Source organism: Nylanderia fulva, unplaced genomic scaffold, assembly GCF_048542155.1.
Source record: "Nylanderia fulva isolate GAGA-0341 unplaced genomic scaffold, ASM4854215v1 Scaffold3, whole genome shotgun sequence".
NCBI lineage: Eukaryota > Metazoa > Arthropoda > Insecta > Hymenoptera > Formicidae > Nylanderia > Nylanderia fulva.
In genome coordinates this window covers 2,456,426-2,472,881 of record NW_028190368.1, presented here as the reverse complement: position 1 = coordinate 2,472,881, position 16,456 = coordinate 2,456,426, and the positions used below count along the sequence as shown (strand labels likewise).

The 16,456-nt window shown below is 31.5% G+C and overlaps 2 protein-coding genes and 1 long non-coding RNA gene across 4 annotated transcripts; 2 read left to right on the top strand and 1 right to left on the bottom strand.

Annotated features, from left to right (window-relative positions):
- The first annotated feature begins 1,732 nt into the window (after positions 1-1,732).
- On the top strand, positions 1,733-5,844 carry LOC114928424 (uncharacterized). The gene is made up of 2 exons (XM_029299641.2): positions 1,733-2,142; positions 2,532-5,844. Exon 2 carries the CDS (start codon positions 2,551-2,553, stop codon positions 4,093-4,095), a length of 1,545 nt encoding a protein of 514 aa, XP_029155474.2. The 5' UTR covers positions 1,733-2,142; positions 2,532-2,550; the 3' UTR covers positions 4,096-5,844.
- Positions 5,845-6,794: 950 nt separating this feature from the next.
- uex (metal transporter uex) lies at positions 6,795-15,894 on the bottom strand. 2 transcript variants are annotated; one of them, XM_029299344.2, is made up of 14 exons: positions 15,293-15,894; positions 12,145-12,439; positions 11,920-12,063; positions 11,602-11,757; positions 11,316-11,504; positions 11,049-11,222; positions 10,585-10,756; positions 10,150-10,341; positions 9,904-10,050; positions 9,607-9,747; positions 9,257-9,529; positions 8,935-9,170; positions 8,602-8,826; positions 6,795-7,984 (listed from the first exon to the last, which is right to left on the bottom strand). In XM_029299344.2, the coding sequence occupies exons 1-14, from the start codon at positions 15,874-15,876 to the stop codon at positions 7,817-7,819; spliced, it is 3,096 nt and encodes a 1,031-aa protein (XP_029155177.2). In that variant the 5' UTR covers positions 15,877-15,894; the 3' UTR covers positions 6,795-7,816. The 2 variants fall into 2 exon arrangements, with proteins under 2 accessions (XP_029155177.2, XP_085340315.1); XM_085484189.1 differs by lacking the exons at positions 11,316-11,504; positions 11,602-11,757.
- On the top strand, positions 13,840-15,394 carry LOC146722557 (uncharacterized). The gene is made up of 2 exons (XR_014925039.1): positions 13,840-14,146; positions 15,111-15,394. It is a non-coding gene; the product is annotated as an uncharacterized LOC146722557 (long non-coding RNA).
- Positions 15,895-16,456: the final 562 nt, after the last annotated feature.

Genomic DNA, 16,456 nt, shown 5'->3' with positions numbered 1-16,456 from the left:
ATGTAAACGCGCGCCTGCTTTAGAGTGAGAGGTACTACATCTGAGGCCTATGTTTGTCTCTCTTGCAAGCTTCTGATTTGTTATTTCGTCCCCCTCCAGAATTCTAGCAGTAACATAGCATTAAATTTTTGACACCTCACCTTCGCCTACTCGCTTTGGAATAACGTGAAACGTTTATCTTTATCTTTAAAAATTAAAAAATAGTTTTAAGGTGTTTTGTGTGCAAAATTACGTATGATAAAAATAAAAAGGATATACAGATGCATAAGTAAGTACATTAAAAGTATTTTTTATAGGACATTATTGTAACACATTCTTTAAACATATTGTTTTAAAGCTGTATATAATTATATTATATATACGTAACTTGCATAGTTTTGTTAAATATATATTAAAATTATATATTATATAATAAAAGTAAGATATGTAATAGTATGTAATAAAAATTGTGTAAAGTAAAATTATAAAAAGTTAGGTTAGATTATGCGTTTTACAAATAAGAGATATTTAGAACATTATTTTAAATATTTTGTAATATAATAATAATTGAATTATACAATATAAAGCTAGTAATACATTATCATTATTTTCAGAGTTCCAGAAAAAGAACACATAAAGAAATTGTGGTTATCTGCATTAAACATCAAGCAGATTAGTCCAAATGCAAGAGTGTGTTCAAAACATTTTAATGAACAGGATTTCACAAAAAGTATTGTTGGGGAAAGAAAATATGTCAAATCTGATGCAGTCCCATCTATAAATTTACAGAAATGTAAATAAATAAAATTTTCTATATATCAACAATATAATTTTTTTATTATTTATAACATTAGTATAGTGTGTAAATAATAATAATATTTATAATAAAATTTGTAAACATATATCTATTTATAAAACTTTATAATTAATAAAATATTAATATAAATATAATATAAATTAAAGCAAATTTATTGTTTATTTATAAATATATTAAATATATTAAAACAAATTTTAAAATAAATTCTAAAAAAATCTATTGACTACACATTTCATAGAAAAATGCACATGGTCCGCAATTTTTTTAGACGGCCCTGCAAAAAGAGAGACAAACATAGGCCTCAGATGTAGTACTTCTCACGTTTGACGTTTCTGAACGTTTCTCTGACCAATCGGAGCAGAGAAATCTTCGTCTTGATTGGTCACGAAAGATTATGAGCAAATCAACCAATCACATTTTTGCGTTGCAAAAATACTCGATTGTGATTGGTCTATCTTTATTTACTGCTAAAGATTAAGGGTGCGATTACATGGACGCGCGGAAACGCGGAAACGCGGAAACGCGGAAGAGAAAGTAACTAAACTTTACTAGAGTCCCGCATTTCCGCGCGTTCCGTTCCGTCTGTTTTGATTGCCTTATATTACATGGAGCACATTTTGAGCGGAAAAGCGGAACGGGGAATTATAAAATATTAATATTTAACTATATTTATTGATTAAAATGCTTGTATTCAATAGATAAGTTAAAAAGATGAACATATTAAAAGGAATTACAATGAATTAAGTAAATATAAATTTAAAAAATTAATACAAATGTCTATTTGTCACTATACCGTTCCGCTTTTCCGCTCAAAATGTGCTCCATGTAATATAAGGCAATCAAAACAGACGGAACGGAACGCGCGGAAATGCGGGACTCTAGTAAAGTTTAGTTACTTTCTCTTCCGCGTTTCCGCGTTTCCGCGCGTCCATGTAATCGCACCCTGAGTCACATGTCGGAGTATTATTCTATCTTTGTTCAACTTTCCGCGAGTAACAAAGAGATCGAATGTGATTCCCGAACGCAACCGGTGTTTATATATAAGATATATTAGACTCATGTCTATGATATATATGTTTGTTTTTATACGAAAAAAATTAGGGAGTACGATGAGTCTGATTTATTGCTTTAAAAATGTTTGATTATTCATTCCTGTCAGAACGACTTAATTCAAACGTGTCATAGTGCTTTATTTGGATTTACTTTTGGCTGATAATCAAGGATCCGTGAATTCTTTGATTCATTCTATTTCTCAGTTGATAGCATTAAGGTTTAACCTTACCTTGTTCAATTTATATCAGTCAAATCGTAGGAGAAAAGCAAGAAAAAAAGTCTGAATCAGCCTCGTGAGTGCCTTGTATTTCTATTTACGATTGCGCACATGTAGAGACTCTTATTTAATTTAATCTAATTTAATTATTATAAAATTTATAACTATATACGAGATATTCGCCATAGGAAATTGCTGAAACTAATAATCAGTTGTTATTTTTTAATGCATTCTTTTAATAGCTGCTGTTAAATCTGATACTGTTGAAAATACTTATTAGTTTATGTGGTTTTATGTGATTATTAGCACTTTTTTCATTACTTTTTATCAATCAAATAAACTGGATTTCTCAATAACTGCATGCATTAAAAAATGACAGTTGATTAGTTTCAGCAATTTTCTATGAGACACCCTGTATTATAATTTATAAACCTTGTGTATTAATTTATCCAACTTAATTTGTAGAGCAAAAAAACGTTTCCACATGTATATCACGTTGGACGACGAGGAGCTGCGACGTTTCGTCGTGTGCGAATTTTACGGCGTGGAAACATGTTTCTGTTGGAACGAGGACAAGCTCGTCAGATTCCCGTACACGGGGGATTCGGTGGCACGGAACATGAACGTCCTGACGACGCCGTATCCTCTCAGGCAGGTCCGTTACTTCAACGATCGAGTCTTCGTCATATGCATTCCCCAGGGTGCCTACAAGCTGTCACGGACCGGCGAGTTCGCCCTCCTGAGCAAAAACGCTCTGGACATGGGTAGCGAGTTTTGCCAGGTGGTAATCGCCAAGAACGACGGCGTGTACCTGGACGACAAGCGGGTCAAATCGTCCTCGTTGCTGTTTCCCGTTGCGTCAAACACGTCCGAAGAGGACATCCGCACCTTTTCTTTAATTCTGGAGGATACCGAGACACAGTTCTTAAATTGTTTCATCGATTCGGAAAGGAAGAGAAATGTATGCGTGATCACACACGACAAAAGGTTGTTCGCGTTAAGCGAGGACAATGTCGTGCAACTGATCTATACCTGCGAACGTGCCATTGTAGATATTGTACCTGTAAGGAGACGAGGCAAGGTAGCGGCTCTTTTGCTTCTTATAGATGTAGACATGGTGATCTTGGTGCATGGTGAAGATTATCTAGTCTTTGAGAAGATACATCTGGGAAAGCACATGATAAATATTTCCGCATTCTGTGCCTGCTTCAATACAGAAGTGGAAAACATTTTGTGGATAATTTACTGCGATCGATTCAAGATGTATTATATGAGAAAGGAACTCTTCGTCGATGAAATTCAAGAGATAAGAGTGGAAGAGAGGAAGTTTAGATGTATACAGTATTACAAGCCAAATATAGTTTTAGGACTGTCGCAACAGAACGAATTAGTTGAGCTTCCTCTTGACAAACTGGAAAATTCTTTATCGTTTAATGCTGGTGTCAACCTTAATATCGATATGTTTCAAAAAACAGATCTTATTATGGAGAGAATTTATGCAAAAGCAAAGGAATTGAATGTGCTTTACGAGAGCAAAAAATATGAACAAGATAACTATAGAAGAATAAACCTGTATGTTTCCAAAGAAAAACTTCAAGTAACTCCACACATTGAAGTGTCCACACTGTGCAATTATCATTACCTCGAATTAAATATCACAGAGAAACTGCCTACAAACAGTTATTTGGTATTTACTATTATTTCTATGAATCATAGCATATTTTGTATGAAGAAAATCACAGACGCAGTATTTACTTTAAAATTTCCTATTAATACAAATAAAATACTATGTTCTTCCAATATCAACATAGATTTGATTACATGGATGAATGAACAACAACCGTGGTGTCTCATACAAAATTTTATAAATTCTTCACCGCAAGATCTCAAAAGGAAAAGAGTAACGAAGAAAGATAAAACTGCCTTTATAAATGCAAAAATTGCATCATTGCAAAAATTAATAGCAGACAAAGATTTGAATATGACAAAATTAAGCGAAATAAAAAGAATTATACGAGCAGAATTATAATTGTTTTTTAATTAGAAAAGATTTAGAGAATTATGTGAAAGATTTTGTTTTTGTTATATAAAATTTAAGAAATATCTTGTACTGAATGTTGTTGTATATCAGAGAAAAAATAGAGTAGTTATTTATTTTTAAACTAAAATTGAAGTAGAAGAGTCTTACTTAACTCATTACTCTATGCTTGTGATATCTTAAACTTTCACATTAATGTGATATAATGTGATGAGTACTGTATAGATTATATATATATATATATATATATATATATATATATATATATATATATATATATATATATATATAATACTATTAGTTTCGTGCGATAAAAATTGTATATGCAATTTTTCTATTTTTATATGTATCTATTGTCTCTTATGCATAAATATATTAATGCATATGTATTTTATATGCCTTTATAGATATATCTTTTCGAATAAATCTATCCATCTCACACATACATACATACACATAATATTAAATTTTATATTATAATTCTTATAACAATATTTAAAACATTGTATTAAAAAAATCAAATATTTTTATGCTAAATGTCAAATTTAATGTATATTTTATAAAGATATAATAAAAGAAAGAGGTATTTATAATGGTTCTCTTATTTGTCATACATTATATTGGTTCTTTTTATTCAACTCGCAATGTTTTATGTAAATGTAATTAATCTTTAATATTTTACTAATCTACTACAATAATTTTTAAATTTCATTTATGAAAACAAGTATAGGAATCTAATCAACAATCGCAACATATCAGATATGGCACAATAAGTTTGTAATCATTATTTAAAAATAATAAATTATGATAAATCTCAATAAATATGATGGGAAAATGAAGAATGTACATATGTGATTAACATGACTTTACATTCACTATATTATGTACACTATGTAAATCATCTCTGTAAAAAATGTCATGTTTATACTTCACGCTGTAACTTTAACATTTTATTGTAATGTACTTAGATCTATTACCCTACAATAGAATGCTTTGTAAATCGAAGGAGAAGAAGGGAGAGGGGGATGCAATATATTTCTTCCCCATGTATAATATTTCTAGTTAGATTTTTAGACAGTACAAAAAATATATATATATGTATATATATATATATTATGTTATATAATATTCATCGCAATTCGCATTGATTTTTTTTATAAGTACTTTGATCAATAATCTACAAGAACAATGTCAGGTAACCATTTTCTAATTTCATATATTCTACAGAATAAAAGCCAAACGTTTAAATTTGATTCACATTATATAACGACATGGCAATATATATATATTTTTTTTAATATAAATTAATTTTTACATATTTAATGTATGTGAATGCATTTATTTATCATAGAACTTATCTGTTATGCCATGTCATATATAATGTGAACATAAATCTTTATTCTTTGTTAAGTATTTTAATCTTGAGATTATTCATAATCAGCAAACACACAGACTACACAGAGAGGTATTTCACAAGCTAATTTTCATTCCTTACTTTAATTACTTTCTCTATGTATTCTAGGTCCACTAATTTAGAATCTCTTCATATGTACATAAAAAAACTTGCTTTTCGAAAACCGCTTTATGCATGAATAATTACATATTACATATTAATCTCGATGTATCTATAATGTATATCATAAGTACTCAATTAACAACAATACAATATTAATTGTATTAATTGTACATTTGCATCACTGAAATATTTTATAAAACAAAATAACAGTTTAAGAAAAATTAGATTCCTGAAAAAAATGTTAACAATATTATAGAATGACAAAACTGTACCTATAAATTTTCATATCTAAAATTATACAAAATTACTAGACATGTATATAATAGAAGACAATTTTTTTTAATTTTACATATTCTGAACATTAAAAAAACATACTCTGTTAGAAAAAATTCTATTTTTAAATAAAAGATTATTTTTCAACAAAAATTTAATCTATTTTTCTTTGTATCACGGAATATTATTTCTATATATAGTAAATATCGTGACAAGTATTTAGCCACGAATTAAGTACCTGATTTGATAAAGTTTATTAGATACTGACAAAAGATAATTCTTTTTTCTATATATAGTTATGTGAGAGATATATTGAATAATTTTTGTAGCTTAATTATTGATATTATAAACGATTTAATTGAAATAATTAAATTATTGTTTAATTAAATTTTCATTAAAAATCCAATACAAATTAAGCAACAAATAAACTTTTGCTCCATTTTTTACCTTGACAATATAAGAAAAAATATACATTTTTCTGTTATTTATCTAAATTTCTTTCATTAGATTAAAATGAAAAATGATGATGAGTATATGACTGCACTAATCGTGAACTAGGAATGTAATTATTGAATTTAATGCATTAATAAAACTTCTAGAAAAAGAAAAGAAAACTATATTCTTAATAAAAATTGATTTAAGCTCACAACAATAATACCTGTATAGAAAATTTCTTAAGGCACATAATAAAAGTATAATTAATTATATGTATGTGTGAATTATGTATACCAAGCCTTTTTTTATTTACTAAATGGGCCATTTGAATCTACCTTATATTTAAATTCATATTCAACCCAAGAAATATAAGTAACCAAAGTCTCTGATTTCAGAGAAAAGTAATATTTAAATGATATATACTAATCTTGTGTCAAACTTTTCTTCCATTTGTACTGATTATTCTAATATATATATATATATATATATATATATATATATATATATATATATTTAAAATATATATATATATATATATATATATATATTTTAGTGATCATATATGGCTAATTTTATATATTATTGTTTTATAATGAATCTTCGTACTAAAATATATTCAAAATAATGTCAAGGCATTATTATTACAGCATAGCTCCCATCATTTTTTCCAAATTAGCTAAAAACTGTACCCGTAATGCCATTTTCTGATATTGAGATAAATAATGAGCATTCTTCTGTAGCATGCTATGCATATATATGTATATAACATTTTATAAATTTAGAAATAAATTATATATAAAAAAATGTATAACAAAATAAACAAAGAATTAGTTTTTCATTTAAAAATAGAATCAACATTCTTAAAATAATCGATTCTTACAATAATCCTTCTATATATGAATTTTTGCACATATTTAGAAAAATTTGATGGTCTATATTCTATATAATCATGATTATATCTGAATTTTATCATGTTTATTGTGAATTATCTATTAAATTATCTATTAGCAACAATTGATTATGTACTTTTTTCTTTTCTATAGGTTTGTTCTTTATAGTTGAACTGGCTGCACTATATAGTTCAGAGTTTATCTTTTTTATTCTACATTAGAAAAAGATAAACTTTGAACTAATGCAATCAGTTCAGCTATAAAGAGCAGCCCATATATAAACTATCGCGATAAAATGACGTATTTATATGATAATGTATATTTAGGAATAATTTAAATAAAAATTTAAATAAGAATTTAAATATATATAAATATATAAAAGAAAACCGAGGCATCTCTCGAGTACAGCTTCTAAGCTAATAGTTAAAAATATGAAGTTTTTCTTCTCTTATGATAAATATCTAAATAATTCGTGAAGTACCTAGTGTCACAGTAACAATATGTGTCATGCCAGTATGTTCCGCTCTGTATCGCTCGATGCTCTTAATGTTATTGATCTCGCCGACAAAACCGAGTATCGTCGGCCATTCTGTAAGCGTTAAGAGTGATCCTGTTTAGGCAAGAGATTTGTTCGCTCTTCATTTTCGCTGACTCTTCTGGTGGTGTTCAATAATCGTGCGGCTTCGGACTGTCGGGCGAGAATGTCCGCGTCTAGCGTGTTTAAGGAATCGCGTTTAGCCTGAGTTTCCATTGGACTCGTTTGAATCTTGAATAAACATAATAAATGATATGTAAATATATTGAAATGTCAAAATGGCTCTAAAATAAATTTTGTCATTATACAGAAAAGTATGGTATAAATGTATTCACGGTATCTTATTCAAGTTTTGTAAAAAAAATTCCCTGAGAATTCCCTGATAAAAATAAAAATACATATAAAACAAAAATTTAAAAGATAAAACAAAAAATAATTTATTATAAACGTCTTAAAAAATACCAATTTATTAAAATTATTTATTAAATAAATAACTACTAATTTATTTAAATATTATCTATAAAAAAATTGAACAATTTTCTATAAAATTTTTAGTTTATATAAAATCTTGATACTAAAAATAGATTGTCAATAAAAAAATTACATTATATTTTAACGAAAACTTAAATTTTGTCAAGACATATCTTTCTTAAGTGTTAAATAAGAATAAAATTAACAAAAAAAGATAATTTTTTACAAAATTCCCTGAATCCCAATCAAATCACATGAGAATTCTTTGATTTTTCAAGGTTGAACTAAAATCCTCGAGAATACCATGTTCTCAAAGTTTTTCTCGAAAGTATACACCCTAGTATTAAAACTGTCATATATATATATATAGCAGAAACCTTTGTTGATAAATTTTTAGTTTTCCCATCATTTCGCGGTGAGGCAAACTTCGAATTGGTAATTGGACTGGCGCTAACTGGAAGCGGCGACGTCGGCGCCGTTACGCTGCGTACGGGCGAATGAATCACGGAATCCTTTCCTTTCTCGTTTTCCACGAATTTATCCGCGAGCAACACCGGAGACTCAGGTACACTGCGATCGTCCTCCTCCAAAGAATGCAACAACTGCGAATTAATTTAGAATTACTTGTATTATTTTATTTGATAAGTAATTAGCAAATTTCATGTGACAAATTTATAATCTATTTTTTTGTTCATGTAGGAAATTGCAACCTTCTCCACTTCGTCGTCGAATTGTTCTTGACTAGGCAACGGATCCTTTTGCCTTCTTTCCAAAAGTGTAGCGCGCTTCGCTGCGAGATACAGAGATCTTTTGACCTTTACGTAGAATACCTCGGTCACCGCACGCACCGTGTAATCCGGTATAAAGGTATGACGCAGCATAGAATCCAGATTAACGGATTGAATACTACCGACTGTCTGAGGATTCGCGTTCGTGGGCGATTCAGCTACATAACAAAATCCAAATGTTTCCTATTTAATCCAAGACATATATAAAAATATATTTTCATTGTAAGATATATTTCAGTCTTACCGATCCCGATATTAGCGGTAAGAGCTTGCGATCCGAAATATGTGAAGGGACCACTTTCAAACATCATGTTTTCTTTGCCCACTGTCACTTCGACGCGACCTTCCAAAATTAGCACAAAGTAATCGACTGCTTTTCCTTGTTGATAGATTATCGCGGCAGGATCAGCTTTAGCTTTTTCACGCGATTTCACTTTGACGTGATAAATAATATCTTGCTTCAGTAAACGTCGTAGGATCGTCTCCGATATAATGTCTGGTTTAAACGTGTCCACAGCTAAAAATCGCATATAATATATAATTATAAATCTGACATACAATTTATAGATCCGCTTTTTAAATATTGTGTCTTACTTGTAGATAAGTACTGGAACATCGCTAAAGTCAACTGTGGAGAGATGTGAATTCGTTGATTTTCCTTCTTCTCCGCGAATATGGTGAAATCAGTTGGTACTTTTTGACGAACTTGTCTTTTACGTTTACTTCTATTATCCGCTGCAAAAATCAATATCCAGTGCACTTGTTAAATAGTGCTTTATAGATTATATATATATATATATATATATATATATATATATATATATATATATAATATATATTTCAATTTTGCTGCAAGAGAACTTTGCATATAAGTAATAAAACAAAACCTACTAAATACATCTGTCTCGTCAATAATCTCAGCCTGAATTAATTCCTCAATAACATCTTCCAACGTAACCAAACCAATCACCTCGTAAAACGGATCACCTTCGCCTTCGTTGTTAACTCTTTGCACAAAAGCCATGTGGCCTTTATTACCTATAAGATAAATATGTGTAACTGTTATTACTCTCTGCTCTCTTATATTTTTATTAAAAAATATATATATATAAACACTCAATTGTATCATATACAGACCTTCTTTGAATTGTTTAAACATTATATCTAATGTAACATCCTCAAAAATGAAATTACATGGATTTTGATAAAATTGGCAAAGTGTCTTGAGCGGCATATTATCGTCAGGATCAAGAAATGCAAGATCTTTGATATATAGCAACGTCACTATATTCGTTCTTATATCTTCGTACACCGGTATACGCGAATATCCTAAAAATAAAATCTATCAATTAATTTGACAAGCATTGCACCATGTTCCGCAAAATACAAAAATCTACATCCGATCAAGATTAAATAACTGGCAAATGTCTCTTGGTAAGACTAAATGCTTATCTAATGCAAGATTTATCTGTAATAAATGTTTAATTAAACTGATAATATCTTCGGAATTATGAATGCCAATTGTGATATAGATGGGGCGTCGTTAAAGCTTGCATAAAATGTTAATCGTACCTGATTTCATAATCTCAGACACAGTTTCAAAGTCTAGAACAGCGTTATAGTTCAACATATATACATCTTCGATTCTGGTCATTACATCCGCTACGGTCTTCTTCCGCAGTTCTAACGCTCCTGCAATTATATTTACTTCATCTTTTTCTAAATCGTTGTATTCATTCGTTACCTAGAAAGGTTCCTGTATAGTATTAATATATCAATTTCAAATATTCATGCATTTCCCAAACACTTCTAATAATACTTTTCTACATACAAGCTATTTGAATTTTTGCGAACACTATCAATTCTTAATTAAAGATTAATAAGGATTAGGTAATCGTAATTATTCGTGTAAAAGTAATACATTAATATTGTTAAATATTGCATAAAAATCATTTTCCACTCTATAAACTACTGTCTTTTATATCATAAGGCATTCTAATTCAATTATACTACTACTGGATCGCTTAATTTCTTACCTTGACCAATTCCTTCAAACGTTCTCGATTATACACATTGCCGATCTCTTCGCCAAGAACAACATCTAGGAGTTTACTGATTGGGTAACTTAATGGAAAAGTGATTAGCATCGTTATTTTGGTGAGATAAATGGTCTTCGCACCGACGCACAATCCGTGCCTGCTACAAATAGCCTACAAAACAATATCGTATCGTTAGACTCGAGATCATAAAGATTTGGAGGTAAATGAGTAGAAAAAGCGTCGTAATTTGCGCGACAAACATACCTGCGGCGAAATTTCGCCGAAAATGACAATAGCTAACGTCGAGCAGATAATAGCAACAATCCCGGATGTCAACTCATCCAACAATATCGTGAACACCGAATTGACAAGAACGTTGGAAAACAGAATCGAACACAAAAGGTAATTCCCGTGATTTCTTACGGGCTGAATAGTTCTCGCATATTTTTTCTCCTATAACGAATAGTGGAATAGTGCAACGTAAGTGAAAAAGAGGGAAAAAAATAAAAAACGCTGAATAGATATATACAAAAACAAACATTTTGCTTACTCTTTCTGTACCGGTATTGACGAGTATTTTCAATTCGGTCCTATCTATCGCCATTAAACCGAGATTGAGACCGGAGAAAAGCGCGGAAAAACAGAGACAAATGAGAATGATGATGATACTGAGCCAGAGCGGTAGTAATTTCTCATATGTGCGGATCTGAAAGTCCTGAACTATAAATAATTGTATTCACTCAGTAACTCACTTAGTAATTTTATATCAATGAAGAAGCTTATATGTATATATATATAAATCTACATGCTCTATAAATAGAATAAAAGATGCAGAGAAAAAACGAGAGAAATATATATGTATGCTCACAGTATTATACAGTGCGATTCCTTGATGTTTAAAGAGTACCTGGTCCTTATCTTTTCCCATCGGCCGTTTTGCGCATACGTAAAATGACGATCCCAGAGGAAGTACTACGCTAACGGTCGCTGTGCTCTCCTCTACATTTTCCACCTAAATATAAATAATAAGTCAGATAAGTCTTTTTGCAATTTCTCTCCTCTAACGTCGAACTCAAAACTCCACTATACTCACTCGAAACTCGTTACTTTTAATTTTATCGCAAACGGTGCCCCTTTCCGCTGGCATGTCGGTGAAGGTGATCAGAGTATCTGGAGTGATACCGGTGCCGAATAAACGGATTACCGCCTTAGTCCCAGCCCGGATCTGGGGAATTCCTTCCTCGCTGTGAGTGGGTTCTTTCTCGGCCGTCTCGATTCGTAACCCTTCGATATGCGTGTCTGTGTAATTTTGCGGGATGACAGTTTTGGGGTCATCAAGAAACTGATGATCATTTCGTCGTTCACGAAAAAATTTTTCTTCTCCATGCCTATAAAATTTACAATAGAAAATTAATCTTTAAACTCTCTCATTGTCATGGGCGTCTACAAAATTTTTTCTAGAAGAGCATTATATTAAAGTTTTTTTGTTTCTTATTTTTGTTCTTTCTTAATTTTTTTATTTTATTATTTTCTTTTATAATATTAAATATACAAATTCCAGTATTTATTCAAAAGGAGAGTAAATGCTTAATTTTTTTACCGATTCTCTGCGGATGCCCATGTTCATTATCTTGTTGTAAATAATTAATAATAACTTCTTATAAAATTAATTGAATAATTATATAAATAATTACTCTCTAAATTTCTTGGAGTGAGAATTTACTCTTTTAAAATAAGATTCTATTCTTTTGGGCTGAGATTCCACTCCAAGAAATTTGGAGAGTAATAAATTAAATAAATAATTAATAAGTTAAATAAATTTATATAAATAAATTTTAAAAAATCGATAAATTACTATACTAATATATCGAGGCGATGCGTAAAAATTATTATATCAAGATTCATATCGACACCTCGTTCAATTTACAGAATGAATTACGGTGAAATATATGTAACGAGAGTCCTTTCATAAATAAGGCTATCGTCTTCGTAAGATTTAGATAACGATATTCTAGATCGTCGATAAAAAAAAACTGTGACATTAATGTGCTATAAAACGTAATCGTTTAATCTTCGTATCGATATCGAATGTATTCTTTCTTGAAATATCAAATATAAATAATTAAGAGAGAAAAAATAAAGTCTGTATTTTATACTCTGAGAATTATTCTCTCGTTAAAAATCTTTTTCCTTCTAAAAAAAAAAAAAAAAATAATAATTACTATCGTTACAAAAATATTATAGAAATATTACTCGATAGAGAAATAAAGTTATTGAAGCGCAAAACACTTTCAGTCTCAAGTCAGGGTGTGAAAGTGGTTGAATCGATATTACTTTTTAATATAAAATCACCTTTTGTAAAAGGCATCTCGAAAAGATAAGAAATATAAGTAACAAACTGACGTCGTTAAACGTCAAACTGACGTCATTTTGACACTTAAAACGTCAGAGTTTACTACATGTATATATATATATATATTACACAAAACAATATTTATTACACTGCACAACAGTGTTGTCGAAGGCAATAAATTTTGCGCAATTTCGCGCAAATTTTGTGTTTACGCAAAGGAAGAAGGTTTGTGGGAAAAGGGCGAAATAAATACGGGTCAAATCTATTTTTGTTCATTAAACGTGGGACGCCAAGTTTGAAGTATCTATTGAATCGCAGAGATGCGGCTGGATAGTCGCCAGCAAGAAAGAGAAAGAAGAAGAAAAAGAAGGAGACGCTCGGTCAATGATTAAACAGATCTGACAACTGACATAACACGTACCATATATACAATAATATCGTGTCGCGCGTTTTGACGTTAGACAAATTCCTTTTGCCCCCGATACGAGGCGTCCAAATGCGCGCGCGTCTAAAGTTGCACATTCTTTGCGTCGCAAGGCGATAAAATATATGCGTTATCGTTTTCCGACGAGCGTTTTATCGTTCCTCCATTACATATATATCCCGTATAATCCGACACGTCTAATTTCTCTATACGAGAGTCGTATTGATGTCGAATAAACAGTCTGGTTGGAACTGTCGTGATTTATTGAAAATTAAACGATCCGCGTATGTTGTGTTATGCGCATTGCGACTACGTTAGGTGACTAATTGTTCCTTTCCTTTTTCGCCTTCGTCTCACTCGTAAATCAGAGCGTAATATTCGTGGGAACGAATGCGAACAGATAAATTCGTGCGTGTGTTTCATATACAATATCGGGGATCCGCGATAACGCATATAATAACAGTTTTCGCCTTTTCGCAGTGTAAACAATTTATAGACGAGAATATCGCAGAGAGAGGCGAATGACTTCTCTTTCTTCTTGGAATTTAAAGAAAGAGAGATACACTCTAGTTTATTATATCGGCAAAATAATATTTTGTTTACGTCAAATGGATACTACAGACTGTTTGTTATCGAGTTTTATACATTTTTTAAATACCTTCGACAGACACGTGTCAGAACTCTGGAAGAATAATTGGCAATTATTCAGAAATATCCTTATTTCAGCGAAAAGTGACGGAAAAATTATACGCGGAATATGTACCTTGACCAAGTGTGAATATTATATAACGCAATATTATATGTATATATTTCACAAAGTACAATAAAATACTCAGGTAGCAAACGTACGTCATTTTGACGTCTATATGACGATATGTCAAAATGACGTCATTTTGACGTTTAATAATGTCAGTTTGCTATATATTTGGGTATATATTTTCTTAAATAACTTCCTATTTAATTACTAATAATAATGTGATATCAATAATAATTAATAATCTTATATTTATTTAATACACGATGTTTACGGTACACTAATTGAACCATGATTTAACCTTGATTCGATGCATCGAGTTTGTGTAATTGCCTTAATTAATGAAACTCTCGCACGAATCTCTCGCGAGACCTTTAATATAAATACTGCTTTGATAATAATGATAATGATATCCAGCAAAATGCTTGCATTTTCTGTAATTTCATCTCTTTTTATATGCGTCATTTGTTCTCTCTCTATCTTTACAAATAATTGATCTATAATTATTATTTTTAAACCTTTCTTCAGGAAGTCACTCCTACATTTATCCTGTGACTCACGCCCGGAAAAAGATAAAGCACAGAAGAAAAGAAGTTCACGGAGGAACGAAAAAAATACGCGAACACGAAGATTGACAGAATGACAGGTAATTGTCACTCGAAGAAAAGGAGTGGAAAACCCTAAATATAGTCAGTTCGCTCGTTACTTACGGCTGTCGTTTCACCGGGAATTTAATTGAGACGCGATCGCCGAAGTGGATCCAGCTGCTCCCGTCACCGTCGTCCACGTCGTCATCGTCGTCCCTCTCGTGTTCTCTCCAACAAAAATAGAGGTTCACCGTCAGATTTTCGGGCACACTTCGAAATTTGTAGATCGCGAAGTCGTGCATAAACGCCGTCCACAATATCTCCAAGAGGTTGTCGTCCGAGTGGGTCGGACAGTCGCGGCTCGACGGCGACCATCGCAGCGCGAGGCGTGAGCTGAAGCCGGTCCCCAGGAACACGACTTCCGGTCGACGATTTTCGGGAAGGTCCGACGCTGCCCACAACGGGGCCGCCGTCCTTATCGTGGGCGCCTGGAGGACGCGCGACGGGCTGGCGTCGTAACGAAGGATCGTCTTCGACGTCCCCGACGCCGTCGTCGTCGTCGTCAACGACGACGTCGTCCCGTTCACGTTCACTAGCTCGGAGACACACGCGGGAACAAGTAGTAAAAGAATCGTTGCCGGCGCGAAACGCGAACGGCCGACATGTTGCGCCATCATACGATCACTGTACTCTGCTGACAACTTCATCCCGGTCGGCTCGCTCGTTTCGCTTCATGCGTGTTATATGTATATTTATAACGCGCCGCCGGCGCTGCGCATGCGCGCGCGCACGCGCCGCTCTCTCTCTCTTTCTCTTTCTTCTCTCTCGCTCTCTTCTTCTATACATATCGTGATACTTATATTCTCTCTCGGAGTCTCTATTTTTGTCTAATTCCTAAAAGAAACTCGCGATGTAGTTTTTCACGAGAAGTTTATTATGGATTAATAATTTAATAATTAATAATAATAATAATTTTAGTTTTATTTTACGCGTGTTACGCGAGGTTATAAAAATATATATGTATATTTCTTTTAATACAAAAAATATAAAATTGAGAGAAATTCTCTTTTATACGAACACAATTTAATACTTACATATTTATGTAATTTGTTGAAAAGATGACATATGTTTGAAAATTAAGAAAAAAATTAATTTTCTCTTAGATATATGTGTGTTCACATTCTCTGCTCAATCTTTTTCGAGAAACAAAAAGGACCAGTAGCGCCCTCTAGTATCATCTTTTCGCAACATTTAGATCTATCTAAAAAAAAACATTATTTTATGGTA

Excerpts from the sequence above, each read along its gene's own strand:
- LOC114928424 (XM_029299641.2), top strand. The coding sequence starts at position 2,551 with ATGTATATCACGTTGGACGACGAGGAGCTGCGACGTTTCGTCGTGTGC.
- uex (XM_029299344.2), bottom strand. The coding sequence starts at position 15,876 with ATGAAGTTGTCAGCAGAGTACAGTGATCGTATGATGGCGCAACATGTC. Across the intron at positions 10,051-10,149 it reads GTTTAAACAATTCAAAGAAG|GTAATAAAGGCCACATGGCT; the intron begins GTCTGTATATGA and ends TTTATCTTATAG. Across the intron at positions 9,171-9,256 it reads TACCGCTAATATCGGGATCG|CTGAATCGCCCACGAACGCG; the intron begins GTAAGACTGAAA and ends TTTGTTATGTAG.